At 37.3% G+C, this 15,968-nt stretch overlaps 1 protein-coding gene across 2 annotated transcripts in view; it reads left to right on the forward strand.

Moving 5' to 3' along the window:
• The window catches only part of TACR3 (tachykinin receptor 3), a 41,544-nt gene extending 28,284 nt beyond the window's left edge, over positions 1-13,260 (forward strand). Inside the window, exons 4-5 of one of the 2 annotated variants that reach the window (XM_075092433.1) lie at positions 9,803-9,999; positions 12,945-13,260. In XM_075092433.1, coding sequence (XP_074948534.1) covers positions 9,803-9,999; positions 12,945-13,260 — 513 coding nt within the window. Of the gene's footprint in view, positions 1-9,802; positions 10,129-12,944 lie in introns of those variants that run through there. The other variant, XM_075092434.1, reaches the window with a different exon arrangement.
• Positions 13,261-15,968: the final 2,708 nt, after the last annotated feature.

The following is a 15,968-nucleotide window of genomic DNA, read 5'->3' on the forward strand; positions in this document are numbered from 1 at the left end:
CCTTACCAAGTATATGAACTGAATACCAACTGAAAATGTAGGGAGTGAGCAAAATAATTCCTAATGCCGTGTATCATAATTTTAATTTTATAGTCTCACTCTTCACATGCTTAGCAGTTGCCTAGGGTCATGAGGTACTGGGCAATTATTTTCATTGCATATTAAAACCAAAATATTTCTTATAGAGTTATTCTATGGGCTTATAACTTTGGAAAAACAGTGTTCATCCTTTCTCCTGAAAAGAAGAAACATTTTCTTTCCAGGAATTTGTTCTCGTTTTAATAATTTCCCCACGTTATGAACAAGTTTTCCTATTGAGGTAAAAACAAAGTCAGACCTCCTGATCATTTTATAAACAGCATTAAAACAGTGAAATGTAATGAAATTTCTGGAAGCTGCCCTGCTCTGCTCTCTGTCTACCAAATAGTTACAGCACACTCAGCAACAGTACCAGCTTCCATTCATTGTCTCAAGTTTTCCTGAAACTCCGCTATGAACTGTGAACACATCCACTCCACGCTCATCATCCATGTTTCAAGCAGTAACCACAGGGGAGTAAAAGAACATTAAATTCTAAAAATGGTTTTATGCTGTGCATAAACCTTGCACAGTGTAAGTATTTACTGACACACTGATGGCAGTTTTCTGGTTAAAACTTTCTTCTTGAACTGCTGGCAACAACCCCAGATCAGGGGCAGAGTTAACAGACCAGTTCTGCATGGTCAGTGAGTAGGCTCAGGATTGCGCTCGTAGGATTTCTGTGATGCTTCTCCTCTGTATTTCTATAGTTCTGATCACTTGTGGCGGAAAAATTATGTGAAATATTAAGTCTAGTTACAGTCCTCGGACAAAAATTTCTGTTTAATAATGCCTCATTTTTAGGAATGGAAATAACACTGGGTTAAACAGACCAAAAATTTCAACAAACCACTCCAATGTTAGTGAATTCAGTGTGTTTTTAAATGCATTGCTGAACTGAACTGTACATGGTCCTTAATAATAAAACCAAGATACTTACCAGAAAGACAAACAAAAACCAAATCTGTCTCTTTTTCAAAATTTAAATTTTAAGCATGGAGATTATGATCTCCATGTTTAAAACTATGGATCTGGGGTTTTTTTAAGACAGCCCTCATTTCCTCTGTGTAGTTCTTCCCAAGATCAAGTCTGGGACCTGACCCTCCAGACAGATAACCTTAATATCCCACATTCAGGACAAAGTACGTTCTTTAAGTTCTAAGCAAATTCTTTCACCAGCATACAAACAAGCCTTGAAAACCTCAAAAGGTCTTTTTTTGTCTCTAAATGTATCTTATCTAATCTGCAAACTTATCCCATTAGGTATATTAAGTTGCAACCAAATGTATAGCCCTGTGTGTATATACAGATAAGAGAGAGAGAGAAGAAAAAGCCCCTACCTCATTGAGTCCCTATAGGAAAGTCATGAACAAATTAATTTTAGCAGGAGTTTTGAACCTGTTGAGCTTTCTGGAATGGTGCCCAGCACCTGCATGGTGAAATGTCCAGGAAACCTGACACAGTCATTTTGGAGGACTGCGGTGCTGAGAACTGTATATTCAGCAGAGCAGAACTGCCGTTCCAATATTGCACTTATACACTTTTACATTCATTAGAGGTTGCTATTCACGTAAAAACAAAACATAATTTCAGCACAACTTTTCCTGAGTTAAAGCAGAAGGCTATGTGACTCCTTCCTTAAGACTTAGCATTAGAGACCTCACTAAACTCCCACTACAGCATAGACTTACAAAGAGGAAAACAGGTGAAATATCCCAGAGACATCACAGATGGTGGCAGGAGCTGAACTGCAGAGAACTTACAATATTCCAAATGTGCTTTTTAAAAGCAGGTGAAAATTATGACCTACACATGGAGGGGTGTCTGTGTTAGGTCTATTGATACCTTCACCCAACAAATTTAATCCTTTAACTCAAGTACTTCATGCTTTAGAAGTTTCTGTACTTCAACATTGTAAACAACCTAATCAAAGCACCTTTACGATGTTACTCATTTTCTGGGGTGGATGGAGAGAGTTTCTTTGATTTCTGCAGGCTTTGGAGCAGGTTTCCTAGGAAACGGTTTCAGCCACCCTGGCATGGGTCAGCTTATACCTTATTCCGCAGGAGTATCAAACCAGAGCAGTAACGATCAGTATGTTGACCATTATAGCCAAGCAATGTGGATACTTTAATACTTGAAGCAATGCTAAAATGTCTGTGCAAATGCAGAAATAGTGGATGCTGTCAGGACAATGGCACTCCTGATGCTTTTTAGCAAGAATAATTGACCAGAACATATACCCCCTTTTTACCAACCAAACATTTCCAAAATGTTCTGTATGTGAGTTACAAGTCTACTTCTCCTAACAAATTCATAACCTTGTACTGTCATTTGTGGAATAACAAAAATAAACTATGGGCATCTAATGCAAAACATGCCTCAGGCATCACTGACATTAACAGTTTCTTTTCAACTCAATTTAAATTAAAATAGGACTGGGGGATATTTTTTTGTTTGGTTGTTTGCTTTGTTTTTTCTTAGGTAGTAATAAACACTTTTGCTTTGACCTTTGAAAGGAAAGATGTGTACTACCATTGCATATGCATAATTATGATGGCCATAAAAGAAGAGCTTTTATTGTGGTTTTTTTTTCCAAACATAATTTTGCCATGCATTTTAAACAAATACAGTCTAGGAATAATTCATTTCATCTTCAGGCAACACAATTTTATTCCTAGCAATAGAAAAGAGAAGAAAGAGGTTTTTCAAACTATGTATTAAATAACCTGCATTCTTTCCCATGATGTCCTTGTGCCAAAATTATAGAGAAATATGGTAAACATTAAAATTGTTTCTAATTCTACAGATCACTTATTTAATTCCCCTAAGTGAATAAGCTGAAAATAAAACAATCCAAAAGACTGTAGGCTTTCCATACGAAACAAGAGTCTGTGCACCTGTTTTGAAGATAACCAAATGTACCCATCTCATTTTAGGTTCAGGAGGGCAGTTTCCATTAATAGAAGCCCACATAAAGCAGACCACATTTAGGGATACTTTTGTGTAATTCATTGGCATAATTCAGCATAGCTGTATTTGTTTATTGCACTGTTCAGTATAAGGCCTGGTTTCCAAGAGAAAAAAATTCACATGTGCCAATTCTTCTGAAGTCTTATATGAAAAATTCAAGAGAGTGTTAAAACATTACCAAGGTTCTGGGAGAGCCTTCAATGAGGATTGAAGGTCCCAGAACATTTTCAGGATTGTGGCAGAAAGTAGACTTAAGAACCTACTACCTCTACTGGGAAAACAAAAGAAGATATGTTGTTTTCCCCACATAAAATCTCATCTCTGCTCGGAAGCAGAGGATACACAGGGTACACAGAAGGAAAGTGTACCCTACCACTCATTCCAAGCCATAGCTACAGAAGGAAACTATTGTAAAATAATTGATGATGTGAATTTTAAGTATAAAAATACTATATCAGTCTTCTCACTTTTTTTTTCAGCACTAGATCTCTGGTGGATAAACATATCCAGTAATGCTCATCCCACAACAGCCACTCAGAATAATTTTCTAAAGAACATAAACTTCTTATGCTACTCCATGCTGAAGACCAAGGCAATGATACAAGGCCACCTACCTTTACTTCTTATCTAGGTCACAGGAAAAAACTCTTTTCGTTTGAGCAGCAAACGTTGGCATGTTGTCTAATATCTAACAATCTCTCTTGAGAAATTAAGACGAATCTTTTAGGTAAAGTGACATAAGACTTGTGGCAACTTTTCCTCCCTGCCCCCAATCAGATGTTTGTAAAATTTTGTCTTCTCAAGGAAGAACTTCTGAGCAAAAGATTTACCCCTTTCCTTCAGTGCAATAGATATTTTTTGACATGTTGAGAGAATCTTAAAGTCACTGTCAAAGATGTTTTCCATGCAACACTAGAAAAGTGTTATTTAAAAATGGCAGTAGCTAAGACCATTCATTAAAAATGTCGGAATTGCTTTGATTTGGGGGGACCCCACATTTTAGCTGATTCAAAGCTACTTCTTACTAGAACAGAATAACTTTTTCACCTTTACAGCTTAAATAAAGTAAGTGATTGCGAATTCTGCCTGCAGCAAGGGATTATGCAAACTGAAATAAAAAGTAGTTTCTTTATTTCAAGCAACCGAGAAAAAATGGACAGAAAGTGTAAGCCAGAAGAATAAAATTATTTGTAGAGCACTGGAATTGACAAGTAGCTTACTTGATTGAAAGACTTCCAAGCTCTCTGATTCTTTCTCCTTCTACATGTGCATCTCCCTCCGTTATTAAGAATCTATCCTTTCTATGGGCTGAAACAGCACAAAAAACCCCTGAGCTTGTCAAAATTATATGAAAAACCACAGCATTTGCTGTCTCAGGGAAGAGTCCGATCTCTGTACCAATGCCAGTAGAGTTACCACTGAATCCTAATTCTCTTGCAAGAGATAAATAGTTTACTCCAACTAAGCATTGTGGAGAAGCAAAAGATATAATGGTGTTCCCTTCTCTCTGGTGCTTATTGCACAAGTGCCATGTATGTCCCCAGGATTGGCAAGTGGATTTACTGATTGCATCCTAACGTGCTGGGAGAAATACTTTGTGCAATGCTAGTTTGGTATTTTACTTCTTCCAAAAGAGCACAGAGCGGAAAGAGAAACATGTTATGACTCCCAGAGATTATCTGTGAACTGTGTTTATGTTGTATTCACATGGACAAATAATATCCATGAGAGGGTAAACCAAGAGATTCCTGTACTGTATGGATTCTTAAAGTATTTGCTCTGCTTCTCACTCACATACGCATGACACCTAGCAGTAGAAGTTCTAAAACTAATGAAGTTATAGTGTGTGATATTGTTGCACATGAAATCAGAAGCCAAATTCCTTGCCTTGTAGAAACAGCAATATCAACGATGACTTAGAAAGGTAATAAGGAGCTGCAGAGCAGATTGAAAAAGAAATTATTCCCTGGCCTATGTCTAGGTATTGATGGCAAATCAATGCCTTGCAATGTGAATTGCTATAGCCCTCCAGCATCAACTGAGTCTCTCATAAAAGTATATTTTATTCCTAATCTTTCCAGAGCTATTCTCAATGCCACATCTAAGTCAGACTCACTTTTCTAGCTATTTTTCATGCAAAATAAAAACAGGAGGGGGAAAAAAAAGTATTTGCTGCTCTTCGCAAGTGTAGCAGAACCTGTGAGCTCCTTTTCACTTTTACTGCTTCAGATGTTTCACAACAAAAGCAAATCTGTGAACTCCAATTCCAATGAACTTATGTCTGTTTTGTTCTTTTAAATACTTTTTTTTCTTATGACATATCATTCATTAATGAAAGAATACTTCTTTCTCAGAAAGGAATAATTTAAAAGACTAAAAAAGACTACAAAACACATAAAAACTTTTTTTATAGGCAATTTTTCTTAGACATAGGCAGAAGTGCATCAATATCAGCAGAACATGTCGATGAAAATCAAATGTTGATTTTCCATCACAATCCATAGCCTCAAGACTTGCCTAAAGTTTGCACAACTGAGAGACTCAGCAGAACTCATTTTAACAAAAACCCTGGAACAGAAAAAAAAACCCACCTTATGCTACCCACAATACACAAAGGGAGATTGAACAGAACACCAGGGGAAAATGGTGCCACTGGGACACAGGTTGGTGATGTTCACTGCAGTCACACAATCTGGAAAACTCTGTGGTAAAAGGGTGTCAGGAAGAGAGCTAGACATTAAGCACAACTGAATTCGGGGATTTTCTGGATTGCTTGCTTCAGAAATGCTTCCTAACACACAAGACCAAACTCTTATTAACAAATTCTATGCAACACAGAAGAGAGGAGAAAACAACTGAAAAATGGTCATCTCAAAAAAATAAAGCAGAACAGGCATATGAAAAAGAAACAAAATATAAGATCTTTGTAGTGTCAGAACCACAGGTCTAAGCACTCCAAAAAAAAAAAAACAAAAACAAAGAAAACAACTCATTGAGGCTCTCTTTTATACTTTGCAGCTGAACCTGCAAAGTGTCATTGGAGATATTTTAGTGAAACATCACAGTGTGCCGGGAAGAGACAATCAGGTTTTTGCAGCAAATTCATACTTGGCCTGTTTCACTTATTTTCCCTAATTGAGCTTAACAGTTCACTGGCACTCATTCAGCAGGATTTATATCAAGTAAAATAAAGGTGCCCTGGGTTTATAGACCTTGAAGGCAGTTTCTGTTCATAGTTATTGATATCATCAAGAAACGAAACTTAACACTGGAAAGAGTAAGGGGATGGACAACAACCGCAGCCATAAACTGTAAGGTATGGTTACATAACCTTACGTGTACGTAAGGTTACATAAACTGTAATGTATGCACACTGTGCGTGCCTGTCTCTGAAAGAGGAAAGAAAATTGCTAATAATCTCCCTCCTTTTCAGCTTCCTCTTATTCTTCTTTTCCTCCATTTCTCCAACACATACTCATTCTTAGCTGATGAAACCAGGACACAGTACTGCTGTTTAATTCCTCTCATAACTTCAGTGACCGACTTCAAATTCAAATGTAACTGCCCCGTGTTTCAAACAATTTTATGACAGAGGCTTGCAACATCTCATTTGTCTTCTCCTTAAGTAGTATGACAATGAGCGCATTGTATTATATAAATACTCAAAAGAGTGACAATTCAACCTTGGCTTTTCTTAAACATCCCTTTTCTAAATTAAAAAATTAGCACTTTTTGTTCCAGGAAAAAATAATTGACACATTAATAAGGAAACCCCATTGCATGTCTCCTCCTAAACGTGCATATCGGTAGATTACCATTCACTTCAGTGAAACTCAGACTAATACAGCCTTATCTGAGAGGAAAAGAATACTTTAAATTTTTAGGTAACTCTTGCTATTTATGAAAAACCGCTGCAAACGTGAATAATGAAGAATATAGTGTGTTTCACTCTCTTGTGAAGTAACAAGTCACTGGAATGACAATTAAATCAAACATTAATGGCCATCTAAAATAATCTTTTACTTGACCAGTTTAACTATTTGCTTCAGAAATTTCTGCTTTCATGATGGTGATGACTTAATATTTAATCATGGATTTCCAGACAGAAACAGCAAGAAAAAAAAAATCTGTGCTGATTTCACTGGTTTTAAAGACAGGTGATTTTTTTAAACAAAACAGTAACCTTGCAGGGAAAGATGTGACTTTCTGGGAGTAAACTGACATTTTTCATCTAGAAACTTAAAAAAAAAAAAATTAAAAGGCTTAAAATAAGAATCAAACTGCCTGAAATTGTGACAAAAAATTTTTGATTGAGGATTTTCTTTGGGTCATATTGCAAATAGTTATTTGGGGGTTTCTGTTGCCCTGAAGAAAACCTGAAATATTACATTTGGGTTAAACCAAAACTTAATTCATTTTGTGTTAAGTTTTGAGGGCAGCAGTTGAAATAAAAAAAGCTATATTTGTACAGCCTGTGAAAGTTTATTACCCTTAGGAGACCTTTAAGTGGACTCAAAGCACTGCTTAGCTTGACCTTTGATATAACACAGAAAACTGGCCAATAAGAATTTGGATGCCAGAAAAAGACAAGCAACTTTCTGTTGAAAATATTGTTAACACAATCTAGTGTGCCAAACTGGCAACCTGCACTCTCACTGTGATTTCTAGCAGCTCTGGGGCATGAGTGACACAGTGTTCAACAGGATTAAACTACATTTATTGCTGAAAAGCTCCAATGTTTCAGTTCTTAAGCACTGTACGGATGAAATATTCAGTGTAAATATGGATTTGCCTGATTACACTTTCAAAATTTGGAGGCAAATATCAGGCCTCAAATCCTTCCATTTAGTACTTATGATATTCCAACGATAAATAATTCTAGGAATAATTTCACAGGCACATCTGGTACTGCAAGACTTGCTAATTAAATATCAAGGCAAGTAATTAGACTCTCCAGTGTTCTGAAATTACAGAAATCCTGAACAGTGTTTAAGTAATGCTTATCATTCCTGGCAGGTATAAAAACACAGCAACAAATAAAGTGCACCTGTAAATCAATGGACAGAGAACTTAAGTAGTGTGATAAAACTATGGACTTAAGTCTTCTACCTACAGAATGTGTGCAAGGCACAGGTGTAAACCCCCAGCAGACAACAGTGTAAGTTATGTCCAAAGGAGTAGAAAAGGCATACCATTTAATGATAGACTGTGATTTGACAACATCTTTTTATGGCACCATTTCAGATATATCATTTAGTCCAGAAATGTCTATTCACAGACAGCCACAACCTCTTCCCTCCCCCAGGAACACCTCATATACAGTCCCATATACATCTACACAGGCCTAGATATAGAGATACAGATGTACACCACCAAAGGTAACAGTGATATGTTTTGGTGCGTTGCCTTCCCTTATAATAATGGTCTTCCTTCTACAGTAGTTTACAATTAACTGATGAAAAGTGCTTTAGAAGAATGAAATATTAATTATGTTGTTGTGTGTGCAGACAGACATACTTTTTGTGTCTTTAAGTGGTGATTGGTATATGTATCAGTAATAATAAGCATTCCCATAAGCAAAATGTTGTACAGTACAGTCCCAGCCAGAAGGAAAGCTTGTACACTTGTACCAGATACTAAATGAAAAATTACTTCATATGTTTCCCACAGGAAGATGTAATATGAGTTAAGGATGGCACCATGACATTTATATGTAAAATTATTTAATTACATTCGCTGAAATTTTATAAAGACATCAACCTAAGACATGTAGGTATGGGAAATTTCAGCTCTATTTTTTTTCCTGGCAAAACAACAAAGAGCAGGAAATGGCACCTTGTACAGAGAAATGAAAAGACTGTTGGTAGCAATCCCTATTATTCCTCAGTATTCACAGTACAAATGAACAAGAGACTTTCCAGCACAGACCTATCACGTCCAGTTTCATTTTACCTACAAAAAGAAAATCTGTTGTGTAAACGTGTGACATATTGTGCTGAAAATGGTAGTTGGACTAGTATTTAACATAGGTGAAGATGGAAAGACAGGAGTGCGTCTTTACATGACTCGCAACTTTTCTTCTTGCATTTCAAGCACAAAACAGAGCTCCTCTTCATTTGTGCTTAATGGAAACTATGGAAGCTAACAGATGTTACAATGCCTGCAGAAAACAACAAATAAGATCACCGGCCAAGGAAATTGTTAGCCTCTGAAATTAAACAGGATACTGAAGCTGCTCATTTCCTACAACCTAGTGTTTACTCAAATCACATTTAATAACTGATGACAAGGGATATACTTGCAGACCACAACAGAAAAGGACACCAGGGTCAATAAAGGCAAGAATGAGGTGTCCAAATAAAACACCTTGTAACCTTATTCCATGATTAGGTGTACAGAAAAAAGTAATATTTTTAGATAGTCAAATATAAGTAAGCAAATACATTTCTCGGAAGAATCAATACAAATAAAGTTAGAGAAGATTTTAATGTTATTTTCCTTAGGAAAAGGAGGATCTCCAGGCAAGGAAAAAAAAAAAAAAGAAAACCAAAAAAACCAAACCAAAACACTAAACCAGAAATTTAGGAAAGTCAGGTTAAAAGGAAAATTATATAAAGGCATATTCACCTTTGCTCTGACTAGCTTTAATTATCAAATGCAAGAAAATTATTAATGGATGTTGAAATGCTACTCCAAATATAATGTCGGCTAATGTATATTACAAAATAGCATTATTACTTCCTTCTTTCAGGTGGTAAAAATGATGATTGTGGTTGTGCTGACATTTGCTGTCTGCTGGCTGCCCTACCACATTTACTTCATAGTTACTGGGATCTATCAACAATTAAATCGGTGGAAATACATTCAGCAAATCTATTTGGCCAGCTTTTGGCTTGCCATGAGCTCTACAATGTACAATCCCATTATCTACTGCTGTCTTAATAAGAGGTAAGAGCTGGTTATGAAACAGTTGGTATGCATAACTTCAATGAGGATATAAATGGTTTAAATGGGATAAAAGACAAGAAATTTTCACTTGAATAGTTTTCAGTTAGAGGGAAAGAAAACAAAAATAAAACAAACGCTTCCTTTAGGTTTTTACTCGAATCCCAGGAAAACAAATGCGCACTTACAGTAAATACTTCGGTCTACTTAAAATTTCAGAGCAAAGTTCAGTATTCAGAGACCAACCCTTCCCATTTCCATATGCAAAATTTAAAATCTATAGCAGTTTAATATTTTTGCCTTGCAAAACGTCAAAATAAAAAAGTAAAGACAGTCATTAGAGATATACAGTGCAATCTGTACGTTCACTAACTAATTGTAGCCGCAAATTTGTTTTGCAGTCCTGGAAGGATATAATATAAAGTGTGATTTACTGTATATTTTATACCTCACCATTAGATTTCTACTGAGCTCCGAGGTCTGTAACAGGCTAATGAAACGGATATTTATATTCTCATTACTCCATAGTAAATTACAGTACTGTTTGATCGCAACGCGTTATGCTCTGAATTTCAAAGGCCCTGCACTTGTTGAGTTTGGAGAGGTTTTATGGATATTTGGCAGTTTGAGACTCCTGGATTGCAGAATGAACCCATGTTTTTCATTTCAGCTTGTAGGACCAGGATCTAAACAAACACACCACCCTGGCCATCCTATTTTTCAGTATTTCTTCTAGTGTTAATGGATGAAGACCACCATGAACAATAAATTAGTCCACAAAGTCAGTATGAATCAGTATTGAATAAGTAATTTTAAATATTATTTGAAATCTCTTTTGAATGAGGAGCCAGCATCAAGTTTAATTGCTGAGAAGCTTTATACTAATTTTATTAAATACTTATAAAACCCCAGTAAAAATCATGCAATACCTGCCAAAAGGAGTCTAACTGAAAATGAAACAACCAAATCCTGCTGAGTTTTTATTGGTGTAAAAATGGTGGAGTCTGCCTCCTTGATGAAGATAGCTTATGATGCTTAACATTCATAGCCTTTTAAAATGTCAAGGTAATGCCTGATTTCATACAGCCTTCTGCCCCTTTTGATCACTTACAACTGTTTAAAGACGACGTAAACTTTTAGTATGCCAGAACAAAATCCGAACTCAAATGGCAAACTTCCCATTAATTTCAATAGAAACCAGATTTCACTGGGTGTCCAGTGTCTTCAAAAATAAAGGTGAGGAAGAACCAGGCCTCATATTTTCTCAATGACTGCAGTAAACCCTCTATAACATTGCCATTTTCTTCAAAAACTTTTTATGACAGAGTTACAAAAGACATTATTCATAAAAAATTAATATCTCTGATGTGTCTTATGGTGACACTCGTACACTGCAAAGTTAAGTGTCTACACTAAAGAATAGAAATCAAGAAAAATGTCATAATTTTGAGACACACTAAAGGTCACCCTGTTCACAATTTAATACAAGAGTGAGGCATTGGTGAAAGTTTTCTTATAATTAAGTTCCATATTGAAATCAAGAAACCTGAGCGTCTGCTTCCTTTTCATGCAGTAGGGAAATACAGCCAGTTGCTGGGAGTCAGATCAATTCACCCAGTATTGTTAATTTTGCTGGATCTAGTATCAGAGTTATACCACCTACCCCCAGCCTCATCTTCCAGGATAATTAGGATATTACTTACGTATCTAGATAAAGAGAGCATTATTTCAAGATGCAGAAAAACCATGCCATGAAGGAGAAAGAGAATAGAAGGTGAAACAAAAAATAATGCAGTGTAAAGATGTTTAGGTTTTACAGCTTCTTCCACTAAATTAATTTCCAACCGAGGTTCTTTCTATATTTTTCCTAATGTGGACTGAATCTAAACAGAGGAATGCCAAATAGCAAGCTACCTGCTCATTTGTCATCATGTGGCAGCTCTGTGGCAAACTTTTAAAAATTGAGGAGGAAAGAAAGTTATTTCTGTGAGATCAGTCAGCTTTCACTGAAAACTTAATCTAAACTTTTATCGGTAGTCATCACTGTGGCAGCGGAACCATTGCTCCAAAAAGCTTACAGACACTATGAACAACACAGCTCATTGTTGAAACAAAAAGAAGAGAAGCAGGACAAGTGAGAAAGCCTGATAAGTTTTAGGTCTAGGTGAAAAGGTGTTCTTTTTCAGGTTACACATAAATATACAGCAAATTGTTTTTCTAATGTATTTAACATCTATTCTGGAAATGTATGCACATAAAAAGTAATAATAGTCTTTACAGTGACTTGCCTGTGAATTGAAATAAGAAGTAACCCTGTATGACTATTGGAAGCACTAATGTGCTAAAGCCTCAAAATTCCTGTTTACACATTGTTAACTTTCACTGTTTAACTTTTCAGTATCTTCTTTAATTGTTGCAAATTATTTTCCAAATATTCTTTACGAACAATTATTAGTCATTTCATCATTCCCCTTTAAGCATCCCTGTTAGAGAGAGAAACACAGAAGGGGTATTGGAATCTGGAAACTGGGATGGTATTTTAGAGAAAAGGTGGCTACAAAGTTTCTTGCTGAAAGAAGGTGGAACTATAGGTGCGGATTTCATGGTAGGTCAAATCAAAACAATTTCTGTGAACACAGTGCTATGAAAGTGGGTGTTTGTTTATTTAAGCACAGGCAAAGGAAGGGGAATTGAGTATGAGGAAAATACCAATGCTAAAATGCAGGGAAAGTATATAGAAAATCAGAAACAGAAATGAGCTGTTACCACTGTCTTTTTTACCCTACTCAGACTTTAGTCAAGCAAACTCCCACTAACTTCACCACAAACAGGAGTAGGGAAAAGTTAATTAGCTGAGCCAGTGTCCCGTCAGCATGGTGCGTTTTCAGATGAAGGCCTGTGGCTGGCTTTCACAAGCACAGGCTTTTACCAAGCATCCTTCCTCCCAGGTTCCGAGCTGGCTTCAAGCGAGCTTTCCGCTGGTGTCCCTTCATTGAGGTGTCGAGCTATGACGAGCTAGAGCTCAAGGCAGCCAGGTTTCATCCCACTCGGCAAAGTAGCCTATACGCTGTCTCCAGAATGGATTCCAGCATGACAGTGGTGTTCGACACTAATGATGGAGACCACACCCATGCCAGCCATAAGAAAAGAGCAGCTCTGAGGGACACGAGTTTCAATGGCTCTTCACAGAGGAATTCCAAGACCATCTCCACAGCTTCAAGTCTCATCAGTTCACTGCATACATCAGTAAATGATTATTCCTAAGCATTTCATGGGACAGTTGTCAGAAGAGTAGCACTGGACAATGCTCTCCTCCTTTGGGACTAGATATTGATACCACAGGAAAGCAAATATAATTCTACTGAGAAACCCTAGCTATAAATATTATGAGACTTTTAGGCATCACTTTTCTGCTTTGGAAAGAAAGAAGAATTTGAAGACGCATGTATGCATCAGCCCAAAAGCACATTCACACCGTATACATGGCAACGTTTGTAGGAATTATCTAAAATAAGTAATGACTTGAAAAAACATTGTTTCGGCTGTATTTGACCTGTGGCATTTATGTTTCACTTACCAAAATGTAACAGGCTCCTTCACTTATTGAGGCTGAAATGTACGATGTTTTCTATTATGAGTGTATTAATTCTACAACAACAAAATAACATAAGATTGATATGAAAAAATTTTTATAATGAAGACCTAATGGGCCCCAAGTCTATTCAATTGTTTTACAATTTATACCTATTCCCAGGCAAACAGACAAAATGAAGTTCACATGAATGAAGTTCAGCTCTGTCTGCAACAGTACAATTTTCCAAATATATATCCGAAAAATGGTTTTTTTTAAAAAGGAGAAAATCTCTTAAGAGACTAAGTTAAATTCTACTGATGTTTCTATATTAGTGAACATTAGACTCCAAAGGAATGTGTACTTCCAGGAGGATGTATTGCTTAGATGAATGTCCTATAGTTTTGTATCTTAGTGGTAAGGGTAGATCTTCCTCCAGTGACCCTAACAGAAGATTTGTGATTGACTTCAGAAAGCTCAAAAGATTTTAAACTGGAGATTCACATATAAGAAAAATACCACTGTGGCTATGAACTCTTCTCTGCAGAAGATACAGTAACATGTTTCACTATGAAACACCTTCACCAGAAAAAAAAAATACTGGGGCTATTTTCCCAAATTTTACATAGCTAGATGCGTGTAAAAATACTCCTCTGTCTGCATCTGAAAACATGTTAGGCATTATTACACAGATACTTTCCCACCCAATTCAGTCAAAATTCACTGACCATCGCTTCTGGAAAGAAAGCTGAACTTAATACAAAAGGGACCAGAGAGACACTTTTGTTTTAGATAAATGGCTAAATCAGTTGCGTGGATCACCTGGTTGTGTGAATGTTTGTTTTCAAACAGTTAAACAAAACTTAAGCAAAAGAGTGTGAATGTCTGCCTGAGTTAACCAGACCAGCACACAGGAGTGCATACATGGCTCAACCCAACACAGTACCAATGCTGAGCAATTAACAAAGAGAAGTTTGAAGAGAGAAAAGCTTGAGCTGGCTTTAGTTCACATTCCCTCCGAGCAACTGGGGATGCCCAGCACTGGGACGGTGAGCATATCATAAGAGACTAGTAATGCGAATCATGTTTGTCCAATGATCCATCTGTACAGTCAATTGTTATATTCTGCTAAATGTAATTTGTATTTGTATTGTGATTTCAGGACATTGCTGTATCACTCTCCCAAATCAAAAACTTGCGTAAAGTCATATATCCTCAAATAAGTAAATCTCATGTTTAACGTTAAAACCTTCATGTGTGCAGTAACTGAAGAACCTGGTCATAGAGTATTGTACTCCGATATAAATGTATCACAACTCTAGATGCACGCTTTTCCTATTCAAGGCCTGATCTTAAATCCACTGAAGCAAAGACCTCTCTTCATTAATGGCTTTCCTTTTAAATGCCAGTTCATGCTTTTCAATGGTCTGCATTTCTGAAAAAACAGCTCTATTTTTTATCATACCATACTTGTACTCTCACTTTTCCTTAAAAAAAAACCCTGTATAGTAATTCAGCAAGTGTCATGCAATGTCTATAAAAATATTTTTCTATTTTTTCCCCTGAAATACTCCATTTTAAGAATTTTCAATCTTCACAGGTGTTTAACAATTTTGCTGAGAAGTTTCAGGATAGCCACGCACACACACAAAAAAATGAACCTAATCATATTAAACTGATGGTGATTGTCGTGGTTTAGCGGCAGCTCAGCCCCACACAGCCGCTCGCTCACTCCCCCACCGGTAGATGGGGAAGAGAATCAGAAGGGTAACGCTCGTGGGTTGGGATAAGAACAGTTTAATAATGAAAATTAAAAGAAACAACAGTAGAAATGCAATGTAAAGGAGAACAACGAGAGGCGCAAAGCCCCGGGGGAGGGGGGAAGGGAGGGGAGAGGGGGAACGAACCGCCGGAACAAACCGCACGCGCCGCAGCCGCTCGCCGCCCGCCGACCCGACGCCGCGCCGCCTGCGCGCTGCCACTGCCCCCCCTCAATATACTGGTCATGGTGTCACATGGTATGGAATGAACCTGCCATTGGCCAGTCGGGGTCAGCCGCCCCCACCATGGCCCTGCCCCTCCCAGCCCCCCCGCCACGCCACGCGGCAGAGCGCGGGAAGCTGGAAAGGTAGCTGACCCCCACAGTGAGGAGAATTAACCCCTTCTCAGCCAAAACCAGCACATTCTCCACCCCTTATTCCATACCACTTACACCATGCTCAGGTCCCATATGATGCAATACAACCGTACCAACCACCACCCCTCCCCTTCCCATCCTTTAACATAATACACAGACATCATTCCCTTAGTTCATGGATCTTCCCTGTAAAATGTCCATTAAAATGTCCATTGAGTTCACGCAGTCCATGACTCTGGGCTCCATCTGTTGTATCAGTCTTTC

Source organism: Phalacrocorax aristotelis, chromosome 4, assembly GCF_949628215.1.
Source record: "Phalacrocorax aristotelis chromosome 4, bGulAri2.1, whole genome shotgun sequence".
Classification (NCBI taxonomy): Eukaryota; Metazoa; Chordata; class Aves; order Suliformes; family Phalacrocoracidae; genus Phalacrocorax; species Phalacrocorax aristotelis.